This window comes from Tachypleus tridentatus, chromosome 10, assembly GCF_004210375.1.
Source record: "Tachypleus tridentatus isolate NWPU-2018 chromosome 10, ASM421037v1, whole genome shotgun sequence".
Lineage (NCBI taxonomy): Eukaryota > Metazoa > Arthropoda > Merostomata > Xiphosura > Limulidae > Tachypleus > Tachypleus tridentatus.
In genome coordinates, this window is record NC_134834.1 from 32,464,749 (window position 1) to 32,479,133 (window position 14,385).

The following is a 14,385-nucleotide window of genomic DNA, read 5'->3' on the forward strand; positions in this document are numbered from 1 at the left end:
ATAAGAGTTTGTTTTGAATTTCTAGTAAAGTTAAGCATGACTATCTGCGCTAGACGACCCTAATTTATCAGTGAAAGACTAGATGAAAGACAACTAATCATCACGACTCATTGCCAACTCTTGGGCTACTCTTTTACCAAAGAAGAGGGGAACTAACCGTCATATTATAACTTTATTTGGTATTAAGATGTTCTGTATCTATAGAGTCGTTGGGGAGGGGCTTCAGACTGGATGCGAAATGTTTGGGGGGTGGGAGTGGATGGAATGAGAAAATTTGGGAACCCCTACGGTAAAGCACTAATTTGAACATAGTTTTGCGTTTATTTCGAGATATTTTCAGAATAATTTGAATTAAGCGATAAAAGAACCTAGATATATATATATATATTTGTATACGGAAACCAAGAATGGTATTTCTTAGCATTGGATCTCGGAATACATGTAGTTTAAAATAATAATAATAATCTGTATAATTCATGTAACTGAGAGTTGAAAAGTCGTTCGTATTCATATTAGGTATCAGACACGTTAAAGAAGCCAGACAAGGGAGAAGTGAACGTTCGAATCTTTTACAATTTTCTATCAAGCGTGGAAACAAACAACACTTTCCAACTGAGTGGTCCAAAAGATTACGAGATACCAATTCAGAAAGTTGATACTTTAGACAACACTTCTGTAACAACCGTTGGAAGTACAGAGTATACTAGGGTACTACCTGGAGTGTAAGTATATTGTCCTTTGAGACTCGATAAGCAGATATGAAAATACCTTATTTTCTTTTGAACTTAGGGCCACTGAGAGGCCGGGGAAATTCCTTTGTGTTTCAAAAAAGCCCTCTATGAATCACAGCGTGATTGCTCTGCAGTCCGTTGATACTTGTTCATCTAATCTCATATCAATAAAACAATTCTGTATTTGGATGTGAAGGTTCTCTGTTAAATAATGTGTTTCGTTAATTCAATAGCATTAGAATACATAATATATTTCAGTAACTGTAATTGTAATAATAACATATTATTTAGTATTAATTGCATATAGTATAGCAACATCTGTACATTATTTACAGGTATTCTCTACATCTACCAAATTCTAGTTCTTCAGGCTATAGTGTAAAATTGCCAGATTTTGAAGTGAAGATGGGAGGAGGTTACATTTTTACAATCGCACCTAACCACAAATCCGAGGTAAGCCGGACAAGTTAACCTTAAAAACCAATGAAAGGATGAAAGCAAAAACATGATTATTATCAGATAATTACTTTATTTATTTTAATCAGAACCAATTCATTTGTTTTATTTTAGCTTTTTGATCACTATTTCAACAGGAGAGTTAATTTTTGGATATTATATTGTTAATTTATTTTAAAACTATGTTACCTATTCACAGAAGTAGTCTCGTAGAAAAACACAAGCAATGTTTTATGAAATGTGTGTTTCTTAAAGTTTTATTGACTTCATTAGGCTATATAAAACCACAATGCATAGCTTCCTAGGATGATGCTTTTAATAATGTCTCTCGTGCTCTGTAATAACAATTCTATAACAATCATATCCGTTGTTTATTATATTATGTAAGACAGTGAGTACGAATTGTTTGTACACTTTTATATCAGCTGTCAACGAAGTTGCACACTGTGGTAGAGCCCAATGACGTCTCCATGTTCCTTCAGTTTCCTCAGTACCTTATCATCACAACTGGAGAAATTATGTTTTCTATCACCGGCCTTGAGTTTTCTTATTCTCAGGTACGTTTCTCAGTACATTGTTATCACAGCTGGAGAAATTATGTTTTTCATCACCGGCCTTGAGGTTTCTTATTCTCAGGTAAGTTTCTCAGTTAATTCTTATCACAGCTGGGGAAATTATGTTTTTCATCAATAGCTCTGTTACCTTAATTATTTAGTTTTTGGCGTTCTATATAAATCTTCCCTAATAGGGGTTATTCTCATGGTTGACTACACTATAAAAATGTTAGAAACTTGACAAAAACAGTTCGATTTTTCTAATAATGTTGAGTGAGAAAAAAAAAACTGTTGTTTGTTTGTAATCTTCTTTCTGCTACTGATGAACCATGGATGTTTTATTGTCTCTAGGCTCCCAGCTCCATGAAATCTGTATTACAGGCTGCCTGGCTTTTGACCGTAGCCTTTGGAAACCTGATTGTTGTTGTTATAGCCAAGCTCAGTTTGTTTAATAAACAGGTGAGACAAAAACTATATATCAAGCCGGTTGTTTAAAATAATTCGTACTTCGTTTTATAGTTTTTTTTCTCAAAATGTTATGACTTATTTATTCCGTTAAAAATCTATTCTTCCATCCCTCCTTCTGTCTACCAACCTTCCTTTTCATCCACTCTTCTGTTTAAAATAACGTTTAATGAAATGAAGTAGAATTTAAAAACAATAATATATTTGTAAAGCAGCAGAATGGCCCGGCATGGCCAGGTGATTAGGGCACTCGACTCGCAACCTGAAGGTCGCAGGTTCGAATCCCCGTCACACTAAACATGCTCGCCCTTTCAGCCGTATGGTCACATTATATGTGACGGTCAGTCCTACTATTCTTCGGTAAAAGAGTAGCCCAAGTGTTGGCGGTGGGTGATGATGATTAGCTGCCTTCCCGCTAGTCTTACACTGCTAAATTAGGGACAGATTATTTTTTATATATGCAAAAACGGCTCGTTTGGGTTGAGAAAATATTTTACGTAGAAGAGCGAACAACGTTTCGACCTTCTTCGGTCATCGTCAGGTTCATCAAGAAAGAAAGAGGTAACTGACCGGAAGCTGACCACATGTTTGGAAGGGGTTGTGTAACTGAGTGTCGGAATGTTGAGGGCGGTATTAGATGTTTGAATATATAATTTTATTTTATTATATTTAATATAGGTATAAGTTTCCTCCACAAACCGTAGAAAACATTATACGCACACACCTAGACAGAAAGCAAAATCAACCAACAAAAGTAAATATATCTCACGAATCAAAACATCACGAAACCATATACTGCTGCATACCATATATTCCCGACATCAGCAGACAAATAACCAACATTTGGCAAAAACTAGTAACAAAATATGACATTCCAGTTAATACCAAATTTATTCAAAAAACAGGCACAAAACTGAGGTCTATACTATGTAAAAACTACACTGACAAACACCACACCAACATTATTTATAAAATACAATGTGATAACTGCCACGACTTCTATGTTGGAGAAACAAGTAAAAAAATGGAAACCAGATTCAAAGAACATAAAAAGTCACCTTCACACGTTTTCGAACACTGCAAGTCAAATAAACACAACATAACCATGAAAAACACTCAAATACTAAATAAAGAAACAAGCATACGCAAAATTAAAGAAGCCTTACTATACAACAACTTAAACACAAAATAAACCAATATAAAGGGACGCCTTTATACCTATATTAAATATAATAAAATAAAATTATATATTCAAACATCTAACACCGCCCTCTACATTCCGACACTCAGGTACACTCAGGAAGGTACCCCTTCCAAACATGTGGTCAGCTTCCGGTCAGTTTCCTCTTTCTTTTTTTGTGGACCTGACGATGACCGAAGAAGGTCGAAACGTTGTTCGCTCTTCTACGTAAAATATTTTCTCAACCCAAACGAGCCGTTTTTGCATATATATTTCTCTACAAGTGGGTTTTCTCGACATCACAGAGTATTTTTTTGTTTGTTTCAGAACTCTGCGCAAAAGTACATAAGGGCGATATGTACAAAGCTTTTTCTAGTTACTTGTCTTACCGAAAGATAAGGTCTGACAGTCACATTTATAACGCACCTAAGGCCCAAAATTGCAGAGAAAATTGTGTGGTCACGAACCGCGAATTTTCAAATTTGCACCCAGGCACATTAACCACAACGATGCGCTCAGCCAGATAGGAGTATTATTAACGGTGATAGTGGTTCTTAGTAGTATCTAAAGGAATTGCACAAAACACAAATAGAACGTTGTGGGTGAGCCGTAAACAGCAAAGATTTAGTTCAAATAACGCGTTAAACCTTTACTATTGACTGCTAAAGCTGTACAAATATAAATATGCAAAAGAAAAGCACACATGTTAGGCTTACAAGAAAAATAAAGTCCGTTCAAAACAGTTCTATATTATATGTGAAGGGAAGGAATAAACAAATCAATACACATAATATTATATTTTATTACACACATTCGTAGAATAATTACTTTAAAAGATACGAATGTTTATTTAAAGCGATGACTTAGACGTATATGTTTTGTTTTAAAAGGCTGCGTTTTCTGCTGGTAACATTTTATAAGCGCCTTGTGGAGGTTGTATCGTAGTGTAGATTGCTGCTTCACAATCCCTTCCAATATCATTCACTCCTTTAAGATTTTCACAACAGCTCACTCACGCAAGTTCTAAAAGACAAAGTATTGATTTAAAGTGCAAATTATGACTTGAAATATAAATCAAACTACAACTGGAATGAATACAATACAAATTAAGCAAAACTAAATACATTTATCACACTACACCTAGAATAAATAATAATAACTAATGACCTTTTGCTCTTGAAGTTGTTGTACACAGAAATGCTTGATGAAAATCTTCAGCTGCAGCTTAAAAAATTTTACGTGTCGAACTAATTCGATAAAAGGGTCAATAGCTACAGTAAATAATCAGGGACCGTATCAGCTAGCTACCACAGGGGCCTGGCACGGCCAATTGTGTTAAGGCGTTTGACTCGTAATCCGAGGGTCGCGGGTTCGAATCCCGGTCGCACCAAACATGCTCGCCCTTTCATCCGTGAAGGCGTTATAATGTTACGGTCAATCCCACTATTTGTTGGTAAAAGAGAAGCTAAAAGCGTTGGCGGTGGGTGGTGATGACTAGCTGCTTTCCCTCTAGTCTTACACTGCTAAATTAGGGACGGCTAGCGCAGATAGCCTTCGTGTAGCTTTGCGCAAAATTCAAAACAAACAAACAAGCTAGCTACTAGATATGTTTATTATCATTACAACGTATAAAGTTAACTAACATTTCATGTATTCCTTTGCCCATAGTTGAACATGAAAAATTTAGCAAACAAGATAAATAAAAAATTGGATATTTAAAAAAACTTACAAATAGGGCTAATAAAAATGTAAGCAAAGAAAGCTGGAAATAATGTGGACATTATTTAGTAAAACTACAAATCACTATTTTAATTCCATCAAATATAGTACATGGAGACAAATTACCCTTCGAAATGTCCAAATTGTTTATATAAACTATTGAATGATTAAAAATTCTCTGAGATGACAAAGTTTTAAAAATAATAAGGAAACGGAAAGATGAAATATAACATTGTAACGAAATTCATCGAGTCAGTTGTTTTTTTTTATATTAAGTTCAATTAAAATGATTAATGTAATGACCTCTGAAATATCTCACTTCATGAAACCAGATATCATGTAATTGTTATTTTTTTCCTAGTCGTTGGAATTCTTCATGTTCTCTGGCCTGATGGCGATAGACATGTTGATATTTGCAGTCATGGCTTATTACTACAAGTACGTCAATCAGCCACAAGAAATACTGGATATAGAGAAATCTCCAGAGTCAAAGGAGAAAGACTCCAAAGTCTATCCTAAACTCAGTGGTGTACACAACGAGGGTTTTCTGGAGGATACGAAGATGTGATGGCGTTGGGCGTAGAAACCAACCAATGAACAACAGAAAATACTGGGAAACAGAATATTATAAAGTGATGGAATTCCAAATATACACCACGCAAACACGAGTACACCAAACTGTTCACTGATGCTCACAAGTGTGTTTTAGTCGATTTCTAGAGTCGGTTTAGAATCGATCGATTATGAAATTTTTTTTAAGAACACTGATTGACAGAACCAGTCAAAGTCTTGTAAACAATTTTATTTTGTCTGAAACCTAACAGATACATAGTCACTTTACTAATTTATCTGGGTTAGAAAAAACATGTTTAGAATATTTAATACCTTATATTTGGTTTAGTTGAGAGAATTTCCACGATAATAGAACGTAAATTTTGCTCGCCAGAGTCCACTAGTTAAAACTAACTTTAAACTACACCTCTTAGGTTTTACATCAAACAGTTTGGCTCTTCACAAAACTATTCTTTGAATGTGAAACAAACTACAAAAAAAATAACTGACGATTTTATGCTTTTTTTCTAAAATACTTTCATGTCTTTGCTCTGACCAAGATCTTCGGAAAGCGACAGAACTGACAAACAAATGTACTAAAATAGTGTTTCTCAACCTTTTCGATACCAGAGGTCGTCTGCTTCCATAAGGTGTCACGAATCACTAAAAATGCAGGATCAGAGAAAAACTGTTACAATATACATGTGAATATTCTTTCACTTTTTGTTTGTTTTCGTGAAATCTTACATATTACAAAATATAATATGAGTCTGAGAGCTTCGGTAGACTACATCTGCCTATTGAATAAAAAGAGGGCGACGTTTCGGTTCTCATAATGATTTTAGTCGCGAAGCCGAAATGTCGTCCTCTTTTTTACTTTCAACAGGGCCTAGCATGGCCAGGTGGGTTAAGGCGTTCGACTCGTAATCCGAGGGTCGCGGGTTCGAATCCCCGTCAAAACAAACATGTTCACCCTCTCAACCGTGGGGATGTTAATAAAAGAGTAGCCCAAGAGTTGGCGGTGGGTGGTGATGACTAGCTGCCTTTCCTCTAGTCTTATACTGTTAAATTAGGGACGGCTAGCACAGATAGCCCTCGTGTAGCTTTGGGCGAAATAAAAAAAACAAAAAATTTTCAACAGGCATTTGCTCTCAAAACCAACTGCGTCTACTCTGATTTGAGTTCCACTGAAACGTAAAACGCCACCTTTTTTTCTTTTACAAAATATATTCCTGTTCACGTATACTTAGAACTACATCAAAAACATATACAAAGTGAAAAATCAATCTCAAACACGAATTCTAAAATTTTATGGATTCCTGGTAGTGAACTTTTTAAAGGTCATCTTCTGCCATCAGGTCATACCGTTGAGAAGAGATGTGTATAAATCGCTCTGTTAACAGATCAGGTTGTTATAACAGTGCTAACAGTAATGTATTACATTGTTAAATTTGTTACAATACTTCAGTAATGGGATTTACCATTGTTGAAATTATGTACTTCAAATATAAATTGTTTCAAGGTTACATAACTATTTTTTGATAATGTACTATTGTTCACTTTTGCTATATTTCTAAACCTAGCGAATAATTGTATGTGCGAAAAAGAACTTGTTTTTACAGTAAAACGTTTATTGTTCACGAAAAGAGATCTGTTGCTCGAATGTGTCGTTTTCAGAAGAAAGGGATGTTCTTACCCTAAGTACCACAAATCTGCCGTAGTTATCTTCTGGAAAAATTAATTATGTCTTATTACTTTAGTTAGTTCGTTTGTTTTTTGAATTTCGCGGAAAGCTACTCTAGGGCTATCTGAGCTAGCCGTCCCTAATTTAACAGTGTAAGACTAGAGGGAAGGCAGCTAGTCATCACCACCCACCTCCAACTCTTGGGCTACTCTTTTATCAACGAATAGTTGGATTGACCGTCACATTATAACGCCTCCACGGCTGAAAGGGCGAGCATGTGTGGTGTGACTGGGATGCGAACTCGTGACCCTCAGATTACGAGTCGCACGCCTCAACTCACCTGGCCATGCCGGGCCATTACTTTAGTAGCAAACAGATTGACCAACGGAGGGATTTAGATTATTTTATTTTAATAAATCTAAGTATTTTAAGATTAACGGTGTAAGTTGAAGATTTGTTTTACAATAATATCTGGTTTTACTATTATATCAAATTTGTTCCTCCCTTTGCATTTTGGCCAAACATATCTTAATGATGTATTTTTACTTTATTTATATAAAAATTCGAACTGAAAATACGCATTGTAAGCTAATAATTTATCTATAGTCCAGTAAAATAGTGTATATTTTGTGGGTTTTATAGTAAAACCACTAAACTAGCAGAGTTATAGCTCATGATACACCGAACAATCTTTAATATCGCTCCCACACAATAAAAATGACGGCCATTTTTCAATATGGCTGCAAGAATCTTGAAACTATAAAAAATATGACAATTTTGATTAAATATTTACTATTTTTATGTCATTGTTAAAATAAATGATGCAGATACAAAACCCATGACCGATCAAGTAACTTAGAACATGAACCAACTTAAATAAATGGCTGCTAAAAACTTAAAATACAAAATTATCAACAATTATTCTTATGCGTTGTTTAATATTTGGATACAGTTATATGAAAAAAAGACAATTAAGTTCTTTCATTGTCTACAAAACTTTATGCCAAACACTGTTACACACAAAACTTATTTGTTATTCAATACTTAAATATTACAAAAGTAAAAGATGTTGCTAAAAATGGTGGAAGTGTTATACTTAAATAAATGGGGATAATTATAAAAAGAAGTTAACTGGAAATGTTAATCCTCCTCCTCCGGATTGTCCTTATTCCCGCTTGAAATTTACACATGACTGTGTATTATATCTGTACTTTTACACATTTGCATCTTTTGTTCTGCAGTTATTGCTGTTTTATCTTCACGCTTGATAAGCTCTATAGAACTATCTGATTAAAACGGTCCCCACATTTTTACGTACCATTATTTCAGTCCCTGTCACCTGATTTAAGTACTTGATAGAGAAGTACCAGTGAACGTCCCCAACAATGTCCATTTTGGTATGTGGCTCACTTGGTGTGCTGAAGAAAAGTTGGCTAGGTCGTAAAATGGCATTAGTTGGCCTCCTATTCCATGTGAAAGGATATCTATCGGGGTTCATTCACTTTATTGCATATGATTGAAATATACAAAAGTACGGCGAAACGTGTCTACTGTGGCAACAAGTTGGAACCTTACTCAGAGCATCAGTGGTTAAGGTTACCTCATCAAACACTTAGCATTTCTTCCATTCAGTTCTCTTGTCTCTGTTGGCAAACGAAGAAATTTGATCACGCCCAGTGAAAGAGTTGATGTTGATGGTACCTGATATTCTTGTATGCTCCAGATGCTAAAGTTCATTTAGCTTCACAATTGTAGCACCTATAATCAAAATATCTGTGATAAAAAGTCACTCCATTACTTTTCTCAAATTTTGCCAAGTAGCAGCTACCGCGTACAGCATTGGTCTGGTATCAGCTTCTTCGTCTTCGAATTGTGACGAGTTGCCTGTGTACTCTCGTTGCTTTTCATAAAGTGACAATTTACCTTTTGTCATTGTGGTAATAAGATTCTCCGTTCATATTCAGTAGTTAGCGATTGTTCAGCCAGATAATCAGAAGACTCACTTTTGGCCTCGTCAGCTCTTAGGACTCCATTCCAACTGTCTGAAAGTCATTTGTTGAACTGCACTCGCCTCCTTATACCTTTTCCTCTTTTCTTGCGCATGGAAATTTTATGACTTTCAAACAAATATTCACCTCAGGCGATTTCCATCCTAACTTCATTGCGAGATTGACTTTTCACATGTGGCATGAAAAATTGTTAGAAGTATTTCTCCAAGGTTTTGTATCCACGTGGATTTAACGTGTTAATAATTAAAACACAGTCCAAGATCAGAACGTAAACGGCTGGAGTTCCTTCTTGAAAAGGTGCCATTTCACAATACAGACCAACAAGTCAGACTTATACCCCAGTTTTTTAAACTGGGACGGTGGTGGTGGACAACTCTGGTTTTCGTATCGCCAAACTTGGCGGGGAAGGAGAACGGATTTATTTCTTTAGAGTTGTACGAGGTTTGTTAAAAAAATACGCGGACTGACGTCATAAAACAAAATATACTTTATTTAGAAGTTACAGGTTTGGAACCCCTTCAAAGTACTCTCCTCCCCAACGCACACACTTATCTCAACGGTGTTTCCACTTGTTGAAACAGTCCTGGTACGCTTCTTTTGTAATGTCCTCCAGCTCCTTCGTCGCATTTGCCTTAATCTCGGGAATCGTCTCAAATCTTCTTCCTTTCAAGGGTCTTTTGAGTTTGGGGAACAAGAAAAAATCGCAAGGAGCAAGGTCAGGTGAGTAGGGGGGTGGGGAAGAACAGTGATCGAGTGTTTGGCCAAAAACTCACGAGTTCTGAGGGCTGAATTTTGCAGCAACGCGGTGCATCTTCAATTTTTCGGTCAAACTCTCGTAACAAGATCCAACTGATATCCCACACTCTTTAGTAAGCTCCCTGACAGTCAGATGTCGATTTGCTCGCACCAGGGTGTTGATTTTGTCGGCGTGTGGGTCGTCAGTTGACGTGGAAGGACGTCCAGGACACTCATCATCTTCAATGGACTGTCGACCATCCTTAAAACGTTCATGCCACTTGAAACATGCCGTACGATTCATAGCAACATCACCGTAAGCGGTGTTAAGCATAGCAAAAGTTTCAGTCGCAGATTTTCCAAGTTTAACACAAAATTTTACAGCAAGTCGTTGCTCCTTCAGGTCATTCATTCTGAAATCCGCCAAACGAAAAAATCGCACTTCACTTAAAACCGCGTAGCTAATACACAAATAAAGATATCTGCAATCGGGTAATCAGCTGATCTGTGCAAACCTAGCGACACCAAGCGGATACACCTGGAACCAACTGGAGCCGCGCAATTCAAACAGTCCGCGTATTTTTTGAACAGCCCTCGTAAATAATCACCATATTGTCTCGTGTTTCGTAAGTTTTTTGAGGATTAAATTTTTGCCTAAGGGGGATTGGGGCGTAGGTTGTCATGGTACTTAATGATAGCCAATTTCTTAGCGTGGATGATAGGGTGTTGCTGATTGATCGACTTTTCACTGGTCAATAGTTAAACATTATGGACGACAACAAATATGGTTAGTAACTTTGCCATGAAACTGCTATTAATCGTAGTGTAAAGTTTAATTTCTTTCAAATAAGTTAATATACACGAATCGTGCAAAGTATATCTTGTTGATACCGATAAGCCTATGAAAATAACTTGGGATTTTATCTGACCAAACAAGTGGATAAGTTTCTATTCGAGTCCATCAAAGTTATCTGGAGATTTCCACCAACACAAAAGCAGATAAACTTTCTATTGAGTGTATTAAAGGTACCGGTTTCAAACTTGAAATGTACAAGAGATGGTTTACACTTCTCCAAACATTAATGGATATAAGTGAGCAAAATGTGGTGATAATAGTGTATGTCAGTATTACTGACCATTTCTAATGTGGAAGTATGCTGGTTGTTTCATTTGTCAGGTTTCTTGAATTCCAATGGATTTTTTTTGCTCTGCAGGACACTCTCTTTTTATGCATTGTTATATTATAATATTTTGCATTAATATTCAAGGTAACTCTACCTAATATCGTAACTCAATAGTAAAGAAATTTCCATGGTTTTGTAGGAAGTTTGAATAAGAGAAAATTCATTAGACCATTTTTCGTATATAATTTTACACGAGTTTTAAGAGTTTGATTAGTTAATTAGGAAAAAACAACAAAAAACATTAAAACTTCAAAAATATTCGCCTCCAGTAGCATAGCGGTATCTCTGCAGACGTACAACGCTAGAAAGCGAGTTTCGATACCCGTGGTGAGCAGAGCACAGATAGCCTGTTGTATAGCTTTGTGTTTAACTTTAAACAAACAAACCTAAATGTTCTTGTGGTGATGAAGAAAAGTATTTCCCAAAGAAGGTCATTCTATCACCGTAAGCCGTGTTAAGCATAGCAAAAGTTTCAGTCGCAGATTTTCCAAGTTTAACACAAAAGTTCACAGCAAGTCGTTGCTCCTTCAGGTCATTCATTCTAAAATCCGCCAAATGAAAAAATCGCACTTCACTTAAAACCGCGTAGCTAGTACACAAATGAAGATATCTGCAATCGGGAAATGGCGTCGTAATCAGCTGATCTGTGCGAACCTAGCGACACCAAGCGGATTCCTCTGGAACCAACTGGAGCCGCGCAATTTAACAGTCCGCGTATTTTTTGAACAGCCCTCGTAGTTTGATGTTTCTGTTTATTAAGAAACCACTCTGGAGGACTTTTCAGCTAGGGAATTTCACTTGAATAATATTTGGAAACACCTCGGCGAATAAAATCGTATAATATTTCTGTCCAACGTTTGGTATCCAATATGAGCGTCAATATCAAGATGTCGACTATCAGCTAAACACTGGAAAGCGTTAGAAATTATTTCCTGGCATAATATGAATTTTGACCAGACTAATAAACTTAGGTTTTGTTAGAGCCCAAATGTTTCCAATCATATTGGGAAAAATAATAACAATTTTCAAGTATATCCCCCCAAAGCAATTAAAATATCAAACTGTGATTTAAAATGATTCATAATACAGCCTTACACACACCTAATTATAACTGGCTTTTATACGTATATACACCAGGTTTTAATCGAAGATGTTTACATGTTATTTCTAAGTTTAAAAAACGTTCAAACAATTTGAAAAAAGTTTACAACGTTCTAAATAGTGCTGCATCATGCATCATAATTTGTTTTTTTCTAATTACATCGTATAACCTAAAAATTACGGTTAAAACTCGGAAAAAAGAATAAAGCACTCAAAACCATTAGGTTTAAGATTTATGATAGAAATTCTATCAAAAAGTTTAAACCTAAAAATTAAATTCGATCACTAATTAATACTAGTTGCAATACATTTGGAGAAAGAAAAAAAAAAGACGTTTTATCTAAAAAGTAATAATATTCCTGAGAAACGTCGCGAAAACGTAATAAAAATATACGAAATATGGTCATTAACCTCTAACCTAGATGTTTTTAAGACTTACTGAGAGCTTTGAAATGTCTACGTCAATCTCTAAGTATACACATAAATTAAACGTAAAACGATCAAAAAGTGGAATTCAAGCCAGTCCTCATGAGCGTTCGATATATTAAAATATGTTGAGTACAACAATATCAGGTCAAGTTTTGTTGCTAAGCGACACAGACGAACAAATGACAATTGACTTTTGTATATATTAATTTTACACTTTAAATATCTTCGATTTATTTTCAAATGAACGTACTAAAATTAGTTATACAGTGACACCTCGGTTCTCGAACGACTCCTTTCTCGAACATATTGTTTGAGAAAAAAAATGTCTCGGTTGTCGAACATAAACTCGGTTCCCAAACCAAGCTGTCGTGGCCCGAAGCTCCGAAATAACCCGACTGATGACCCGAACGACCCTTTGACCATTTTCGGCCCACGCCAAGCTTCCACAAAACATTTTACCCGCACCTGTTGCTCAGTCAACACCCAAGCTAAAATCTGGTGTGAACGATCACGTTTTTCTTTTTGTTTTCTTTTTGTTGTTGTTTTATAAATATTATGATTAAATAAGCCACCATGGGGTCAAAGAAGGATAATGAAAGCAGAAAACCAAAAAGAAAATTGTTAGAGCCACAATGGAGGTGAAAAAAGATCTCATAGCAAAGTGTGAGAGTGGTGTTCACATGTCTTACCTTGCTACACAGTTTGGTATGGCGAAGTCTACAGTCTGCACCATACTGAAAAATAAAATGGTCATCAAAGGAGCTGATGTTGCAAAAGGAGTGACAGTGCTTACGAAACAAAGATCACAAACAATGGAAGAGGTAGAAAAACTGTTGTTGATTTGGGTACACAAAAATAGCATTTCTGAGACCATCATTTGTGAGAAAGCAAAGCAGTTGCATGCTGACCTCCTGAAAAACACCCCTGGAACGAGTGCTGATACAAGTGATGCCTTTAAGGCTAGTAGGGGTTGGTTTGAAAAATTTAGGAAGAGAAGTGGCAAACATAGTGTGGTAAGACATGGGGAGGGTGCCAGGTAGAAACAAACCTCATTAGACAAGTTTTCAGTGAGAAATAGGTCCAGTGAGTCTCAAGCAGGTTGTAGCGGTGCAAAGAGACAGAAAAGAGAAAGAACACCAGAAGGAGAGTTACCTGACATTTTTATGGAAGGTGATTCCCCTTCCAAACAATAATAACCCTCCTACTCTCCACGTTCCTCACCACCTTTCACTTACGCCATCAGATCTCCTCAGCACAGGTAAAATGCAGTTAAATTTTCATTTACTGTTTTTTTATAGTGTTTATAGTTTTTGTGGTTGACATGTAAGTATTATTATACAGGTATAAATAAGCAATATTTTTACTTAAAATGCTTCATGCGTAATTTTTGGAGGTCTGTAACGGATTAATTTAATTTACAGTATTTTTTATGGGAAAAATTGATTCGGTTTTCGAACAGCCTTCTGGAACGGATTAAGTTCGACAACCGAGGTACCACTGTACTTCTGTTTTTAGAGCAAAATAGAGAGTAGATAAGATAAACTGGACCACATGGTGGCCATCTTCAAAATGGTTGCCATTTTGAA

The 14,385-nt window shown here is 36.0% G+C and overlaps 1 protein-coding gene across 1 annotated transcript in view; it reads left to right on the plus strand.

The window, feature by feature from the left end:
• Window positions 1–8,245, plus strand: part of LOC143229013 (solute carrier family 15 member 1-like) — a 50,275-nt gene extending 42,030 nt beyond the window's left edge. The window contains exons 16-20 of the mRNA XM_076460629.1: window positions 517–722; window positions 1,067–1,184; window positions 1,613–1,744; window positions 2,093–2,200; window positions 5,467–8,245. Coding sequence (XP_076316744.1) covers window positions 517–722; window positions 1,067–1,184; window positions 1,613–1,744; window positions 2,093–2,200; window positions 5,467–5,673 — 771 coding nt within the window. The 3' untranslated portion in view covers window positions 5,674–8,245. The remainder of the gene's footprint in view (window positions 1–516; window positions 723–1,066; window positions 1,185–1,612; window positions 1,745–2,092; window positions 2,201–5,466) is intronic.
• Window positions 8,246–14,385: the final 6,140 nt, after the last annotated feature.